This window comes from Lupinus angustifolius, chromosome LG14, assembly GCF_001865875.1.
Source record: "Lupinus angustifolius cultivar Tanjil chromosome LG14, LupAngTanjil_v1.0, whole genome shotgun sequence".
NCBI classification, from domain to species: domain Eukaryota; kingdom Viridiplantae; phylum Streptophyta; class Magnoliopsida; order Fabales; family Fabaceae; genus Lupinus; species Lupinus angustifolius.
The window spans coordinates 4,688,544-4,703,118 of NC_032022.1; the positions used below are offsets into that span (position 1 = coordinate 4,688,544).

General features: G+C 32.7%; 1 protein-coding gene across 5 annotated transcripts; it reads left to right on the plus strand.

Annotated features, from left to right (window-relative positions):
• LOC109327049 lies at positions 1,664-13,693 on the plus strand. Of its 5 annotated transcripts, none has more exons than XM_019560032.1 (13): positions 1,664-1,923; positions 2,973-3,094; positions 4,761-4,873; positions 6,099-6,255; positions 7,679-7,713; positions 8,765-8,840; positions 8,943-8,979; positions 9,442-9,707; positions 10,158-10,412; positions 10,562-10,663; positions 10,803-10,853; positions 11,210-11,286; positions 13,119-13,693. In XM_019560032.1, exons 1-13 carry the CDS (start codon positions 1,755-1,757, stop codon positions 13,291-13,293), a joined length of 1,635 nt encoding a protein of 544 aa, XP_019415577.1. In that variant the 5' UTR covers positions 1,664-1,754; the 3' UTR covers positions 13,294-13,693. The 5 variants fall into 5 exon arrangements, with proteins under 5 accessions (XP_019415577.1, XP_019415579.1, XP_019415580.1 ...); XM_019560034.1 differs by having other exon boundaries at positions 9,451-9,707; positions 11,210-11,291; positions 13,121-13,693; XM_019560035.1 differs by having other exon boundaries at positions 8,765-8,822; positions 9,451-9,707; positions 11,210-11,291; positions 13,121-13,693.

Genomic DNA, 14,575 nt, shown 5'->3' on the forward strand with positions numbered 1-14,575 from the left:
CCTTATTATTTTGTCGTGTGCGCAAGGGGTTAGAGAACAATTTTTTTGTATTTTAAGAAATATTTAGCTTCTCTTATAAAAAAAGAGAACATTTAATATTTGAGACTTTAATCATTTGCATTAAATATGCATAATAATTATATGAATTAGTTAGTTCGATAGAAAACTGAGCTAGTTAATATCATTAGACAAGGTGGTCATTGGTCGCAATTGCCACTTTGACACACTTATGTAAGACACACGTGACTTGAGATACACACAATTGGACACAATTGTCACTTAATGCAATTATCATTGGACAAGGTAATTTGTTGGATGAACTTAGACACTAAACATGTTTGACTTAATATTACAAAAAAGATTTTTTCTATGTTACATTGAATGTGATTAAAACTTTTGTTTGTTTAACTATCAAAGTAGATAATAAAATATCTCCTCATATTTGGAGATAATTTATCTCTTCCCGCTAATAAAAGTATGAATGTGTACTATTTTGTTTAGTTTCAAAATATTTTTATAAAAAATGATTAAATACGACATATATCATAATTTTAGTAGTCACAAGGAGATAACTTATCTCTTTATACTAGGAGATACTTTACTATCATCAAAGTATTAGGAAAAAACAAGAAATTGGTAAGAAGATATTTAACTTGAAAATTAAAATTATTATGATTCCAATAAGTATTTTTCTTAACAAATGTTGCTCTAAGAGATTGAACCTCAACATTTGACCTTGTAGATATCCAAGGCTTTAACTTTGTCTAACTATTAGGCTAACTCTATTGGTATTCATGTTTGTTTTTATATAACCATCGAGGGATTTACTTACTTCAAGAGTAAGTTTTTTAAACTTACTTCGCATCATAGTCATCAATTCTAGGAAAATCCAATGATTTTAATTAATGAATAGATCTAAACCATTAGATGTCCATAAAATTAATGGTTATGATGATGAATATGTTTAAAAAACTTACTTTTGGAGTAAGTAAATCCCGATTCTTAAAAAATTTATATTCTCCAAACAATTCAATTATTTTTACAATAAAAAATTGTGGTTTTAACCATCTTGTGTGTTAACTTGTACAAGATTAAATAAGATTTATTGAGTCACTGAATATAAAATTGCATAGTACCCTATTTGTTTTTTATAATTATCATGGTAGACTTTTTTTACAAAAACTAATGAAATCATTGAATTTATTTTAACAAAATTATTGTTGTTTCTCTTATTATGCACTACTGGATTCTGCTCTTCACAATTATGTATTTTCCGTACAATAAAAAGGATAAGAATATAATTATAAAAGGAGTAGTTAATAATAATATTGTTTTAAACTTTGAGAAGGACAATTAAATAGTAATTTTTTTTAAAAGACCAACACTTATAAAGAAATGGAGTGAGGTCCGTATATACTAATTAGTCTGCTGAATTGTGACGAAATTGAATTATTCAAAAAATTGAGTGGCTACGTCGCAAAATGAATCCTAGTAATTTTAGGGTGGAGTATATTTACAACACATCTTCTTTATATAATTGATAAAAAATATTTAATAATTAAATTTTTAATTAATAATAATCATGGATGTCATATGTAAACGATGTTGGAGAAGTTGGACTCCTCATATTCCTATAATCATATAAGGAGCCCCAAGCAATAACTCGTTTTTATATGTATTTTGTCTGAAAGAAACAAAGCAAAACAAAACTGCTTTTGCAATTGTAAAACAGAAGAGAAGAAAAGGAATTTGAGATGGGTTGCAGTAAGAGAGAAATGTTAACAGAAGATCACAGTGAATCTATGAGTGATGCCTTACTCTTCACCACAATCTGCATTATTGGCCTCCCTGTTGATGTTCATGTTAGGGATGGCTCTGTTTATTCTGGAATCTTCCACGCTGCTTCTGTCGATGCCGATTACGGTGGGCGCTTCTTTCTCATTTATTTTTTCCCTTAGGTCAGTTTGTGAGTTGGTTTTTCGGGGGAAGGAAGGGAGAAGGAAGGCTTCAATACACACGTGAGACAGCTCGGACGCCTCCTCTTTCCTTTCCTTCCACTCCCAAAACCAATTCGCAAACAGACCATTAGGATTATCCTCTCTTGCATTGATTTCAATGGAAGCTAAAATGATTGTAATAAATTTCACGTTTAATTCTTTTTACTTTTTTAATTTGGTGATGGATCCTCTGACAGTGTATAAGTTTGGCTTTTATTTTAACGGAGAAAATCCGAGTAATTGAATTAGTAATCCAATCATAAGATTATTTCTCCCAATTGTATTTGTTTCGCTATTGAATTTGGGGTTATTTAATAGGATTGTTTCTTTGTGATGTTTGATAAACTGTTGGTGTTCTAAAGGGTTTATAGAGTGCCTGGTTTTTTTCCGGCCGTGGTGATATTCATTAAATGCTCAGCTTCTCGAAAGTGGAAAAGGTCCTTCAAATGTTCTTCGATATTCAAGTTCATAGGGAGTCAGTGCTAGATGTAAGAGTAAAGTTGAGTGAGAGAGTTATCAAATATGAAGGGAGGTGGTTTTATGGGTGAATGATGCGAGGATTTCCCGCCATTTTTGAGTGGGCCTCCCGAGGCCTATACGTGTCATAACCACTTGTGTTTGGGGGGAGGGAGTGATTGAGGTCATACCGATGTCTACTTCTATCAGAGGTGGGACTCCTGGGTCTTTGCTGTGTGGTTATGGGAGAGCCCTAGATCATCCCATCCTAGATGGTTGATGAGTTGATCTATTGGGCTTGAGACCCTGCTATGCAGCCCATAACAGATGTAAGAAAGAAAAGTATAAGTTTCATCTTGTTTATTATATTTATAGGTGCATTAAATGGTGAATCAGTAAAGTTTGTCCTAAATTGTTAACATTTTCAATTGGTAGGTATAAAATCCCATATAAGTTTTTGTTCATCTGTTGTATAATTAGAAAACTCAATGGCATTCTCTTGCTTTGTGTGATGTTCAGGTGTTGTTTTGAAGAAAGCAAGGATGACTAAGAAGGGAATGTTCGACACCAATGTGGGAACGGAAGTTGTTGTAGACACGCTAGTAATTCTAGCAAATGATCTTGTACAAATTGTTACTAAGGTAAGTCAATCTTATCATTTAATGTTTTATCCCCAAAAATATGTTTTTACTATTCATTGTTTCCTTTATGAGGCATACCTTCGTAATTGCCTTAACATTCATGGCCTCGATATGATTAGACAAGCCAACTATTCATATCATCTTATGAATCATAGATGATTGTGAATCGTGTCATTCACCCATGATTTGATGCAATATCACTGATATGATTCACAAGATTCAAGGATTTGTTAATTTTATTTTTATTTCACCATTCTCATCCGATAAAAAGAGGGCAGCCCAATGCACGAGGCTCCTATCTAGTGGGGTCTAGGGACGATAGATATATGCAGCCTTACCCACGTAAACAAAGAGGTTGTTTTCAGGATTTGAACCCATGACCTGCAGGTCATCAGGCAAGAAACCTTACCGTTGCTCCGAGGCTCACCCTCTTACCAATTCTCATCCAATAAATTAAAAAATCATATGCGCTTAAATTGCTTACTGAAAAGGAATTGAAGGAGGTCACCATATACCCTATTTGATTATTCAATTGCTATGTTTCATTTTTCAGTAACAAGGGCTTCACACATTCACTTGTTCACTCACTCCATTAATCCTGTTTGACTATTCCATTCCTTTGTTTTCATTTTTCTAAAACATAGACTTCACATAGTCATTAGGTCACTATAAATCCACCTTACTTGGCTATATTTTTTTTTCTTTTTGAAAATACATTTTATATGCCTCCAATGTTGAGAGACAATTAAGAAAAGGGGAGGAAGATGTTACCTAAGAACATTATACTAGTTTTGGCAATATATTACAAGTGAAATATAGTTATGGTCCAATTTGTGTTGAGATTGTTGAGATAATTAGAAGATTTTGTATTTGACTGAGTTTACATATAAGACTGTGAAATCATATATTGTAATTATCTCTCTGTTTTATTTCCCATAAGTTAAGAGAATTATGCATGTATTCTTGTATTATAAATAGAAAAGGCTGAATGCACAAATCACTCAGCCAATTCAGGTAAACAGTTTGTCCTTTTCAAATTGGTATTAGAGTCAATGCTTAGCCTCACTCTAGTTGTCATTGGACAAAAGACGCTCTTTCATCTTGAGTCAAAGGTAACTCATCGCCTTGTCCGACAGGCTTATGTGGGGGAGCATATTAGGAATTAAGTCCGACATTCTGTGCCTCGTTATCTCTGGAGTGGTTTAAGTACCTGTTTGGAAACTCTACTTATTGCCAATCGGTTTTGAAATGGAACTTAACATGGTATAATATGGGGTTGCACTAAGGATGAACTATCATAGGAACCATAATTATAACTTAAATATGAGTTCACTTGGTTACTTATGTGCTATGGGTTTTTTTATGTATTAGCTTCTGTATAAGTTGATAGCTAGACTAAGTTATAATTTGTGACTTGTGATTTTGTTTTTTGAGACTTGTTAAGTTGTTTTGTCAATTCCTACTCTAAAATCATAACATTGAGCATTATGCATCTTGTATATGATATATTTTAAGCTATTGATTCATTGTGTATCTGAATCTTATCATTTCATACGATTTACGATTGAAAAAGTAACTGGGCCATTCATGATTTGAATTGTGATTTGATGTCCTTCTTTGTAAGAACATAACTGTGTGCTTTATGTACATGTGGCTTTGTACGTAGGGAGTAATGCTTGATGGTGGAAATGTTAGTCGTTATGATGAGGAAGCAGTAACGTGTGAGGTAGAGAATCATATTGGCTCTTTGGTGGATGCAAAGCAGGATAATCAATCAAGGTTCTACCTTCTGTTGAATTCATTCACATGGGATGGAGCAATGTCTATTAAACATACTCATGTTAATTTATTATTATGCTTTATAAACCAACATGATTAGAAGATTTAGGTGTATATTATTTGCTTATCACTTGTCAACTGAGCTTTTGGTTTATACTCCTCAAATGAAGAAAAATAATGTCTTTAACCTCCATGCACAAGCCTCTTAACATATTTCTGCAATTTAGATAAAGAATTAATGGTTCGATATTTGGAACCTAAGTTAATATGCTGAAGTGATCTCACAACTTGAGTTTGAAGGTTTCCCAAAGATTCACTGGCTTATTAAGCCAGCAAAGTATTCATAACCTTTGTTACGTTTTAATGTATCTCATTTGGCCCATGTCTGAACTTAAATACCACAAGTAACTGCATCGCCGAAGATCTTGAAGCATTTATTATATTTTCATATACAAATTCATCTTAACATTTTTTTGGATGTAAAATTTATATTAACTCATGAGCAGGGGACTGCATAACCTTTTTCCTGTATTAATTTATTATAACATAGGAGTCACAAGTTTTCAAGAAAAAGAGAAAAGGACTGTAGGCCATGCAAAGAATATGGTTGTCATGTGGTCTGCATTGTGTTTCACAACCTAGCTTGTGATTTTTTTCGCGTAAATTCTCCACATAAATAAAGATTGAAGAATTATGGTATATACGGAATAAGTAACTTACTTCTGTAGCCCTACTTGATTTTAAGCATCTCTGATCTTTGTGCTGGACTTGTTCGAGTTACATTGTTAGCTGCTAGTTAGGGCGATACCAACTGTTATTTTGAATTTTACTTGCTATTTGCTAAGACGGGTGACCTTAACTTGGTCAATCATCTCTTCTTGGACTGAAGTTTAACCTTATTTATGAGCATTTCAGATGCTTGTTAGTATGTGATTTATTGGTTAGAAGAAAGAGGTTTAGTTTATTACTTTTGATGGACTATTCTATAAATTTGACTATTTGTATGCTTTGGCTTACTAAGTTCCCATATATATCAATGTTGATATCGTCAACATGTTTAACAAGATTTTTGATTGTAACTTTGTACTTTATTTTTTTATGGAATGTGTGGCTGGTATAATTAGTAACTATTGTTTATGCCATTTGGTACAACTTATCTAGCCATTAACTGTTCAGAGTTTGAAGATTGAAATATGAATTGAGCCATGTGTTTTTTCTTGTGTGGAAATAGGTCTCCCATCCAAATGGAAAATGGATTTGCCCATGGTTTTCCACGTTCAATAGCTGTGAATGAGCATGAAGGGAAAAAGTTGCCGGTTAATCACATGAGAACTTCCCTGGAACTTGATTGTGGGAAAACTAATAAAAAAGACTTCACAAAGGTAATGTGTAAGCTATGAAGCACCCATACTTCAATATCCTTTACATATCTGATATTGATACTCTTTGATATTTCATTGATACGTATCCATAGAGTATCAATTTTTTTTTAAAATAAAAAAAGTATAAATCCAATACATTCCAGATAATATCCGTTACTCTTAAAATGTTTTTCCAATACCTCCTAAATTACCATACAATAGCATTTTAAAAGGGACTAAAAGACAGAAAAGCATAACATACAATCAGTTAAGTAAAATAGAAAAAACACAACATTCAATCTACCAAGTAAAATTGTAGTGAGGGAAAAAAAGCAAAACATGTGTGTTGCATAGAGAAGGAAGAAGAAATGCATCTGTATAATGTTGATCATGGATTCAATGAGATCAATATTATTCCTATTTGTAGGCACTAAGCAATTATTTCTTATGACTATATGAATTTCATTTTGCATTTAATGAATTCTAAGAAATATGTTATTCATTTGGAATTTCAAAACAACATGTTTATTATGTTTTATGTATTTTATGCACATATTTTATATGCTTATTCCAAACATAATGTATCATGCATTTTCAAGAATGTGTATCCAATATTCATATTGGTATTGGTGCTTCATACATTCATCAGTGTATAAGCATGAACATGTTAATGTTTGTTCATTACTGGTATATAGAGAAATTACTGAGCTATTGTTAGGAATAGATATAAACCTCCTACTAAACATGTGTATGTTAGGAGGAACAGCCAAAAGTGTGATGAAGGGGTAAAGTTGTAATAAGGCAGAGTTTGAATTAGTTAGGAAAGGGAGGGTATAAATAGAAGTTAGTTGTGTTAGAATAACCATTTTTTCAGATAGTTAGAATTTGGAGGAAAAGTAACTGATTCGGAAATCAGTTACTCTAGGAAGATTTACTTCTCAAGGTGTAATTTCCACATTAATTTTAAATCTTGCAATAAGATACAATTCAAGATCACAATTGATCTTGAATCTTTCTTCTTCTTCTTCTACTATTTCTAATCTTCTAAATCCAGTTCTAACAGCTATCTATGAGCTTACATCTGTGTATTGTCTTTTGCAATTTTCCCTTCAAACTACATTTTCGTTTAAAATTGAGGTATCATTTGGATTGATGTTTATTTACATGTCTCCTAAGGTTGAGATCAGAGTTTTGACCATTTCTATTTGTTGTAAGGTTGTCTATTTGGGTATATAGTCAATAAAAAGAAAAGTATTCTATCAATTTATGAATTCACTTAACAGAGTATTATGTTGTCTAAACATCTTTGCATTATTAAAAATGTGTCATGAACAATCCTCCATTTTCGGTGGTTGCTTATTTATAATGTTCTTAACTGTTATAATTATTCATAGAAGATATAACTCCTCTGACATTCTTCAGTTAAATTATTTTCTTAATGCAGATTGAAGTAGATTCTGCTTCCTCTTTCAATGACAGGTATGACATATCACATATTCCAAGTTTTAGTCTGTTTTTGGATTTGCTCATGTTTTGTCTAGAACAGTTTACAATCAAAACCTTTGACAACTTTTGAAAAATAAGCTGTGGCTATTTTCGCTAAAATAAGCTGAACCGTACATGACTTTATTCTTATTGTCAGAAGCTATTGTGTTCATAAAAGCTTTTAATCAAAATTCTATACATAGAACTTTTGGCTTAAAACCTGTTTTGTGGAAAAATTAACCAGCACCAAAATTTTGATAATAAGTAGATTGTTTGCAGTTATTAGTTGCTATTTTTTTAATGATAAAAGAGAAAGGCTGAATTGCACCAATGTAGGTGTCAAGATGCTATTGATAAAAATGGAAAACTTTGTTCTATGTGCCATCAATATAGAACTTGTTATGTGTGCCATCATTCTTTAATCAATAGTTTAGAGCATCAATTTTTTATAGCAGAAAATGTATTTATTTTCCTCATTGCGTTCCAACAATATCTACTTATTTGGAGTATTTTGTATTGTCCTTTTGACTTCAAAATGGATATTGAAGTAGTGCCTACATAAATTTGATGTACTTTTTTGTGAAATATGATAAGTTCTAGATTTCATCCTTACCATGCTTGCATCCATGACGCTTCATTTCCCCCTCCTCCAAACTGAGTGCCAATTTAATGAGGAATAAACAAAAGAGAACGATTTTCTTTTTTACTAATTAAATATGGAGATAATTTGATTTTCCATCAGAAGACTTAAATTATTATGGACATTAACGTTTGGTTATTTTGCATTATTGCATTTTTATTATATATGATTTTAGCTAACTCTTTATACTTTCCTTTCTGGAGTACATATAGATAGCTCTTGTTACTCTTTATATTTCAACATATAGATAAATATCGTGCTACTTACAATCTTAGCATGGATCTCCTCGGTGACTACCATACGTCATAACAATTTGCACTTGCTAGAACAAAGATTTTTTTAGATACAGATTTGTGACATAATTTTCTTCTATCTTCTGGATCCTGCCAATTATTTTGTTGACAGACAGCCTGGACATGACAAGTCAAAAGGGAAAGCTGATGACTGCAGACAGAAGCCAGCGGTTGTTAAAGGAAAAATTGTATGCCTACACTGCACATTCCTAGCTAGTAATTCTAAACAGGATTTTCATACATTTTGAGGTGTTTCATAATTCTTTTCTTCTAATGCTGATTTTGCACAGGATGAAAAGATTCAAAGGCTCAATTCAAGCCATGGAAGTGAGTTGAATTTTTCTAGTCTTACTGCATGTGAAGTTATCCTTAGTCATCATTAATAAAGATGGCATAACTTGTAATGATCGTTGATATTTCTTAGTTTGTACTTTGTACACTCCTTTTAGCAAATTTTGAACGGCAAACACTATCCTATAAAGGATACTAATTTGCTTGCTTGATATCAGGATATATTTATTTGAGAATTTTATATGGGAAGCTATAATACTGTACACATTTTATGTTTCTTCATACTTTCTTTCAATATTTTTACAAAATATTACCTCTCTTTTCTTTCTGGCTAACAAGCTCCTTTTCTCTTCTCCAACCTAATTTCTACCATGGTCTATGGTTTCTCTCCTTGTATTACTTAAATCCCACCTTCCTAATTAGGATAATTCTATCATATCTGTTTCTGACATGGTCTATGTTCTCTCTCCTTGTATTTCTCTTGGACTTACATTGCAGTTGATACAGATCTTATCCAAGTTGAAGCTGTTGAGCATGTAAGCACATATATGATATCAAATACTTCTGATAATGGGTTATCCTGCGATAATGATGCTGCATCTGTTAAACTTGATGACCGGTGTAGTGAAAGGTCTACACTAACAGACTCTGCTTCTACAAATTCCATCCAAGGTGTTGATCTCATCTCAGAGTCACATAATTTGCAACCAAAATCTGTTGAAATATCTACTCCAAGGGGTACCGGTTCTACCAGAAATGCTAAGGTGAATAAATTGGTTTAACTTCTGCCAACAGCTGCTGGCTAAACAGATCCTGATAAAATATAAAGATGTGAAGGGTTTATTCATGATCGCAAAGCATATTAGATATATCTGTGTCTTATGGATGTATTTTATTAACTGGAAGTCATTCTGCAAACTTTTTTGTTGTCATGGATCATCCATCAGGTCTCCAAGGGCCGTATAAATTATATCCCACATACTCTGTTAGTTATACTATCTCTAAATATTTTGAATCAGTGATCTATTATCTTTTCATTTTTCATTCCTCGGATATTTAATCTATCATTTTAAAATCTGTAAGGTACTGATTTCAGTTTTCACAGATTTTAGTCTGGTTTGCCAAGAAGCATAATAGTATAATAGTTTGAGATAAATGACTTTTTTTATTATTGTTGATATTTGCTAACTTTTTTTCTTTTGACACTGTCTTAGGAATTTAAGCTCAATCCAGCTGCCAAAATTTTCTCTCCATCTTTCCTTCATCCTAGTTCAATAACTGCTGCTGTACCAACTAGTCCAAACATGGTTTATGTGCCAAATAGCTCTCCCTCTGTATCTTTTACTGCTATTCAACCACAAGTTGAATTCAGTACTTTTGTTTCTCGGCCTCCTTTGCCTGTTAAAATTGCAGATTATAGTAATGTGGGTGTGGGAAATGGTGGCAGTGGTTCGCAGCTTTCACAACCTGTACGTCTTAATATTTTTTATGATATTTATTGTCTTGTGTGCATGACTGTCTATTTGATACCAGAAGTAATATATGCACGTACAGTCAGAACCTATATATTTTCTTTGATAAACTCATTCTAGCTATTTTCCCATTTCTTTGGCAATAGATTATTGGACAATTGGCACACAGGACACAACCTCTACGTTATACTGCGCATTACACTCCTGATTTGTCTGAACCTGCTTATTTGCAAACAAGCTCTCCTGCCGTAAGAACAAAAAATTATTAAGTGCTATGTAAATTGAGTTTTCTTTTTCTAGCTACTTATAATCGGTTCAGGAAATGATCTGTATTTATGTGCTGAAAATCAGCCATGAACAAGATATTGTCTTTCTTTTTGAGTGCAGGTTATGGTTGGACGTTCAGGTCAGTTAGTCTATGTTCATCCAGTTTCTCATGTAAGATAGCATGCTTACTACCCTTTTGAGCTGAGTTTATTCAACTTATCTTAAATTCTTAATAAAATTAGGTTAAGCCAAAACTGATTTTTTTTATTTTTAATTTTTATAAAAGGGAAGATAATTTTTCATTGAAGATTGAACAAATATTAAGAAATTCTGCTACACATCCATAAAGGGGATATGACTTAATGAGGATGGATGGTTGTATCCTGTTACTTCTTAATCTAATCAAGAGATATGGGTTACACTTTGCTATATTATCAGTCAAATCGAGTTAAAACATTTTTTTCTTAAGAAATGTTACTTGTAATATTCCACCATCATTAGCTTAGTCTTTTTACTCGTGAATGAAGGAATTGGTTCATGGTGCAACGACTATCTCACCAGTCTCAGCTCGCCCTATGTCGAATCATGTACAGTTTCCAAAACAACAAGGTAAAAAAAGCATGAAATAAATCTTATTATTTGTTGCATCTTTTTTATTGCTGTTTTTATTGATGCTTTAGTTATACTTCTCATTAATAAAAAGAATGTTCTATCTCTAGACTATGTAGAAGTTTCTGGGGAAATTATACTGGCTACTCCTGAGTCCTTAAGTTTGACTTTAGTACATTTACCACCCTCTTTGTTTAAAAAATTAAACTAACCTCAGTTAAATTCATGATAATTAAACTAGCCTCCCCTCAAGAGTGGTGAATGAAACTACACGTATCCCACTAAGGGGAGGCCAATTTTACCTTGAAAGAAGTGTGTTTGGTGTAATTAAAGTCAATCCTCAAGAGCAGCTTAACTTTCCTTATGTTTTGTATCTTTATAGTGTGTAGCAGCTGTGGTTTTTCTTGTACTGCTTTCTAGTTTAAGAAATAGTAGGATTTTTTTTGCATCTCACCATGTACCTAACTTTTTAATAACAAATCAATAAAGGAAATGATATACATAGGTTTTTATTGCAGATATGAATGAATTGGTACATGTCTTTCTATCCCATTTCCCAGCATGTATATGAAAATCGTTACTACAGTTTGGAATACCTAATTAATATCTTCACTTTTTGCTGACATATGGTAGGCTGTGATAGCTATGATGTGGAGTAAGTCTTTTAAACTTACTCTTGGAGTAAGTGGATCCCCTCCCATTATATTTTGCAACAACTTGAAAACATAAAATCAAAGATAGTTTTAATCATTTGAAAAGATGTTGAAAATTTTAGCCTGATGTAGGTGTGTGTTGCCACCCCGCTTTCGTAGATGCGACGAGAAATATGTAATGGAGTCGCCACCCCGCTTTCGTAGATGCGACGAGAAATATGCAATGGAGTCGCCATCGATGTTGTTTTTAGAGGGAAAACATGAAAAACCAAATTTTGAAAAATATGGTTGATTTGCTCAAAATAGAAATTGAGTTCGGGAGTCGGTTACGAATGAGGAATGTGTTAGGCACCTCATACCGCTCAGTATAAAATGGTACCTAGATTAGTTATGTGGATATTCATTCAAAATATTAATTTTACCGTCACATTATTACATAGAGAAAAACAAAGAAAAAAATTTATTTTATTTTTTTATGCCTAATAGGGAAATCTGCTCCTATGTATCTCTAACTGCAATAGATATCACTAAGGGGTCAAAACCTAATCTCCTTGTTACTCCTCCTCTTTCTCCTCTCTTCTCCTCTTTTTTTTTTTTTTTTTATAGGTAGTAGCAAAACTACAATGAAAAGCAATGATAAAATCAGAAAATATATTGTGAATATAATTGGTCTGAAGCATTTCCATACAATATATTAGAATACATGAAGTAAGTTAGACCTGATTGCTTTTCTTTCTTTGTCATGTATTAATATTTTTAGTCCTTGCATGCTTTGTACTCTAGAAAAAGCCACATATAATTGACCATGACTAAAAACAGGCCGAGGTCGGTATAATCAAACACTTGCAAGTGATTGACCTTGTGACTTGTTGATTATCATGGCATGAGACAATCAAAGGAAATTGTCTCCTGTTAGTTGAAAGGCCATGTGACTGGGAGGGAGACAAGCTCATTCGGGGAGTGAAGAACATCTTCCCAACATTCTTCCCTGTCAGTTTAAAATTTTATGCTGTTTAAAATTTAAATACAATGTGGAACTTTTATACATGTCATTTTTACATTTTTGTGTCACATGGTTTTTATTAAACAACAGTGTCTAAAGATACTTAAGTTTTGTCATTGGAAAATCTTGATATGCATTTCATTTTGGCTAATTGTTGTATTTTCCTAAAGCAGGAGGCACAGTAGGTCAAGCAATTCAAGTATGTGTACCCCCACCTGTCCTATCAGGTGAGCAGCAGTCCTATGCACTTCAGAGCCATATTCAACTTTTGCAACCTACCTTTCCTACAACTCGACCTTTTTCAGCCTCTGTAACAAATGGTTTTTATGGCACCAAGTTTTCTTGAAAACAAGCATTTTATCCAGATTCTAGTGTTAGTAACCAAATGCTCTTTCTTCTCTCTTTTTTTAAACAAAATGTTAGTTACATTGTAAAATTCTTTCACTTTTCTCCTTGCTATGTGAGAAGTGTACAATTGCTTTTATGGTGGCAACAATAATAGAATATTTGAGGGGTATACTTTTGAGGATGAAAAGTTTCTCTGGGGCCTCATTTCAAGGTGAGGGTCAATTCTGGAGTTGAGGGAAGATTTTTATTTTGAGGATTGATATTGCATGTTTGGCAACTAATTGAGAATGAATGAGTTCGTTATAAGCATTGGTGTTCAATATGAAGCATATTGAGCATAGACATTTTAATTGGTTATTCATATATTATGATCTTCTATGTGCTTAGATGTACCTTTATTATGTTGTGTTTGGCTTTTAAAGTTGGAGAGCCAACTCCTACTATTTACTCCCTAGTATTAACCAAAGAGAGACAAGTATTTTCTCCCTTGGTTGACATCATGAAAAAAAGATGGGAAAATAAAAGGTAAGACAAAAATAAAGTCAAAAACATAAAATATTATTAACAAATAATATCAAGGTACATGATAAACAATACATTGCTTAACTCAAAAGAAATAAACCTACTACTCTAAGAAGCCTATGGCTTGAGAGTTATGAGGGAAAGAGATGGAGATGAATAAAAGGGTTAGGGAGGGAGAGGAAAGGAAAGGAAGGGAAAATGAATACAATCATCTCTCTTGTTTGGGAGTATGAAATTTAGATGGGGAGGATAAACTAATAATAATGTAATAACATTTTTTATTTTTCCTTTAAAAATGTAATTAACAATAAGAAATGGACAATAATTACTAAAACTATTTACTTATTTTGATATTATCTCCAAAAAAACCTCAAATTGGAGGACTTAAAAAGTAGACGCATGAAGAATTTTGCAGGGTTTCTAACCTTCCTCCCTTCATCCAACTCCAAAATAAGGGGAAGGCTTTCCAAAGTCATCAATTCTCTTCCCCTTCAAAACCATTCTCCCTTACAAAGCCTAACATTCTCTAGATGCTAACTTAAAGGGGTGAGATACAAATTTAGAAAGGTAAATAAATGATTAGAGATCTATAGGGAGGGTAAGTCAGGAGAATGAGGAGAGAAGTATCATCCTTCAAAATAGGAAGGGAGTACTCTAGTCTCATAATATTCTTCAAAATTGGAAATGGACCCTCATTGTTTCCTTTAGTCTCATAATATTCTCTAATTAAAATAGTTGATGCAATATGTTGTTAAAGT

Bases quoted from the DNA above. Each gene is read 5' to 3' on its own strand.
- LOC109327049 (XM_019560032.1), top strand. From the start codon at position 1,755: ATGGGTTGCAGTAAGAGAGAAATGTTAACAGAAGATCACAGTGAATCT. The intron at 7,714-8,764 runs GTATGACATATC...TTTTGTTGACAG, and splicing joins GCTTCCTCTTTCAATGACAG to ACAGCCTGGACATGACAAGT. The intron at 10,413-10,561 runs GTACGTCTTAAT...CTTTGGCAATAG, and splicing joins GTTCGCAGCTTTCACAACCT to ATTATTGGACAATTGGCACA.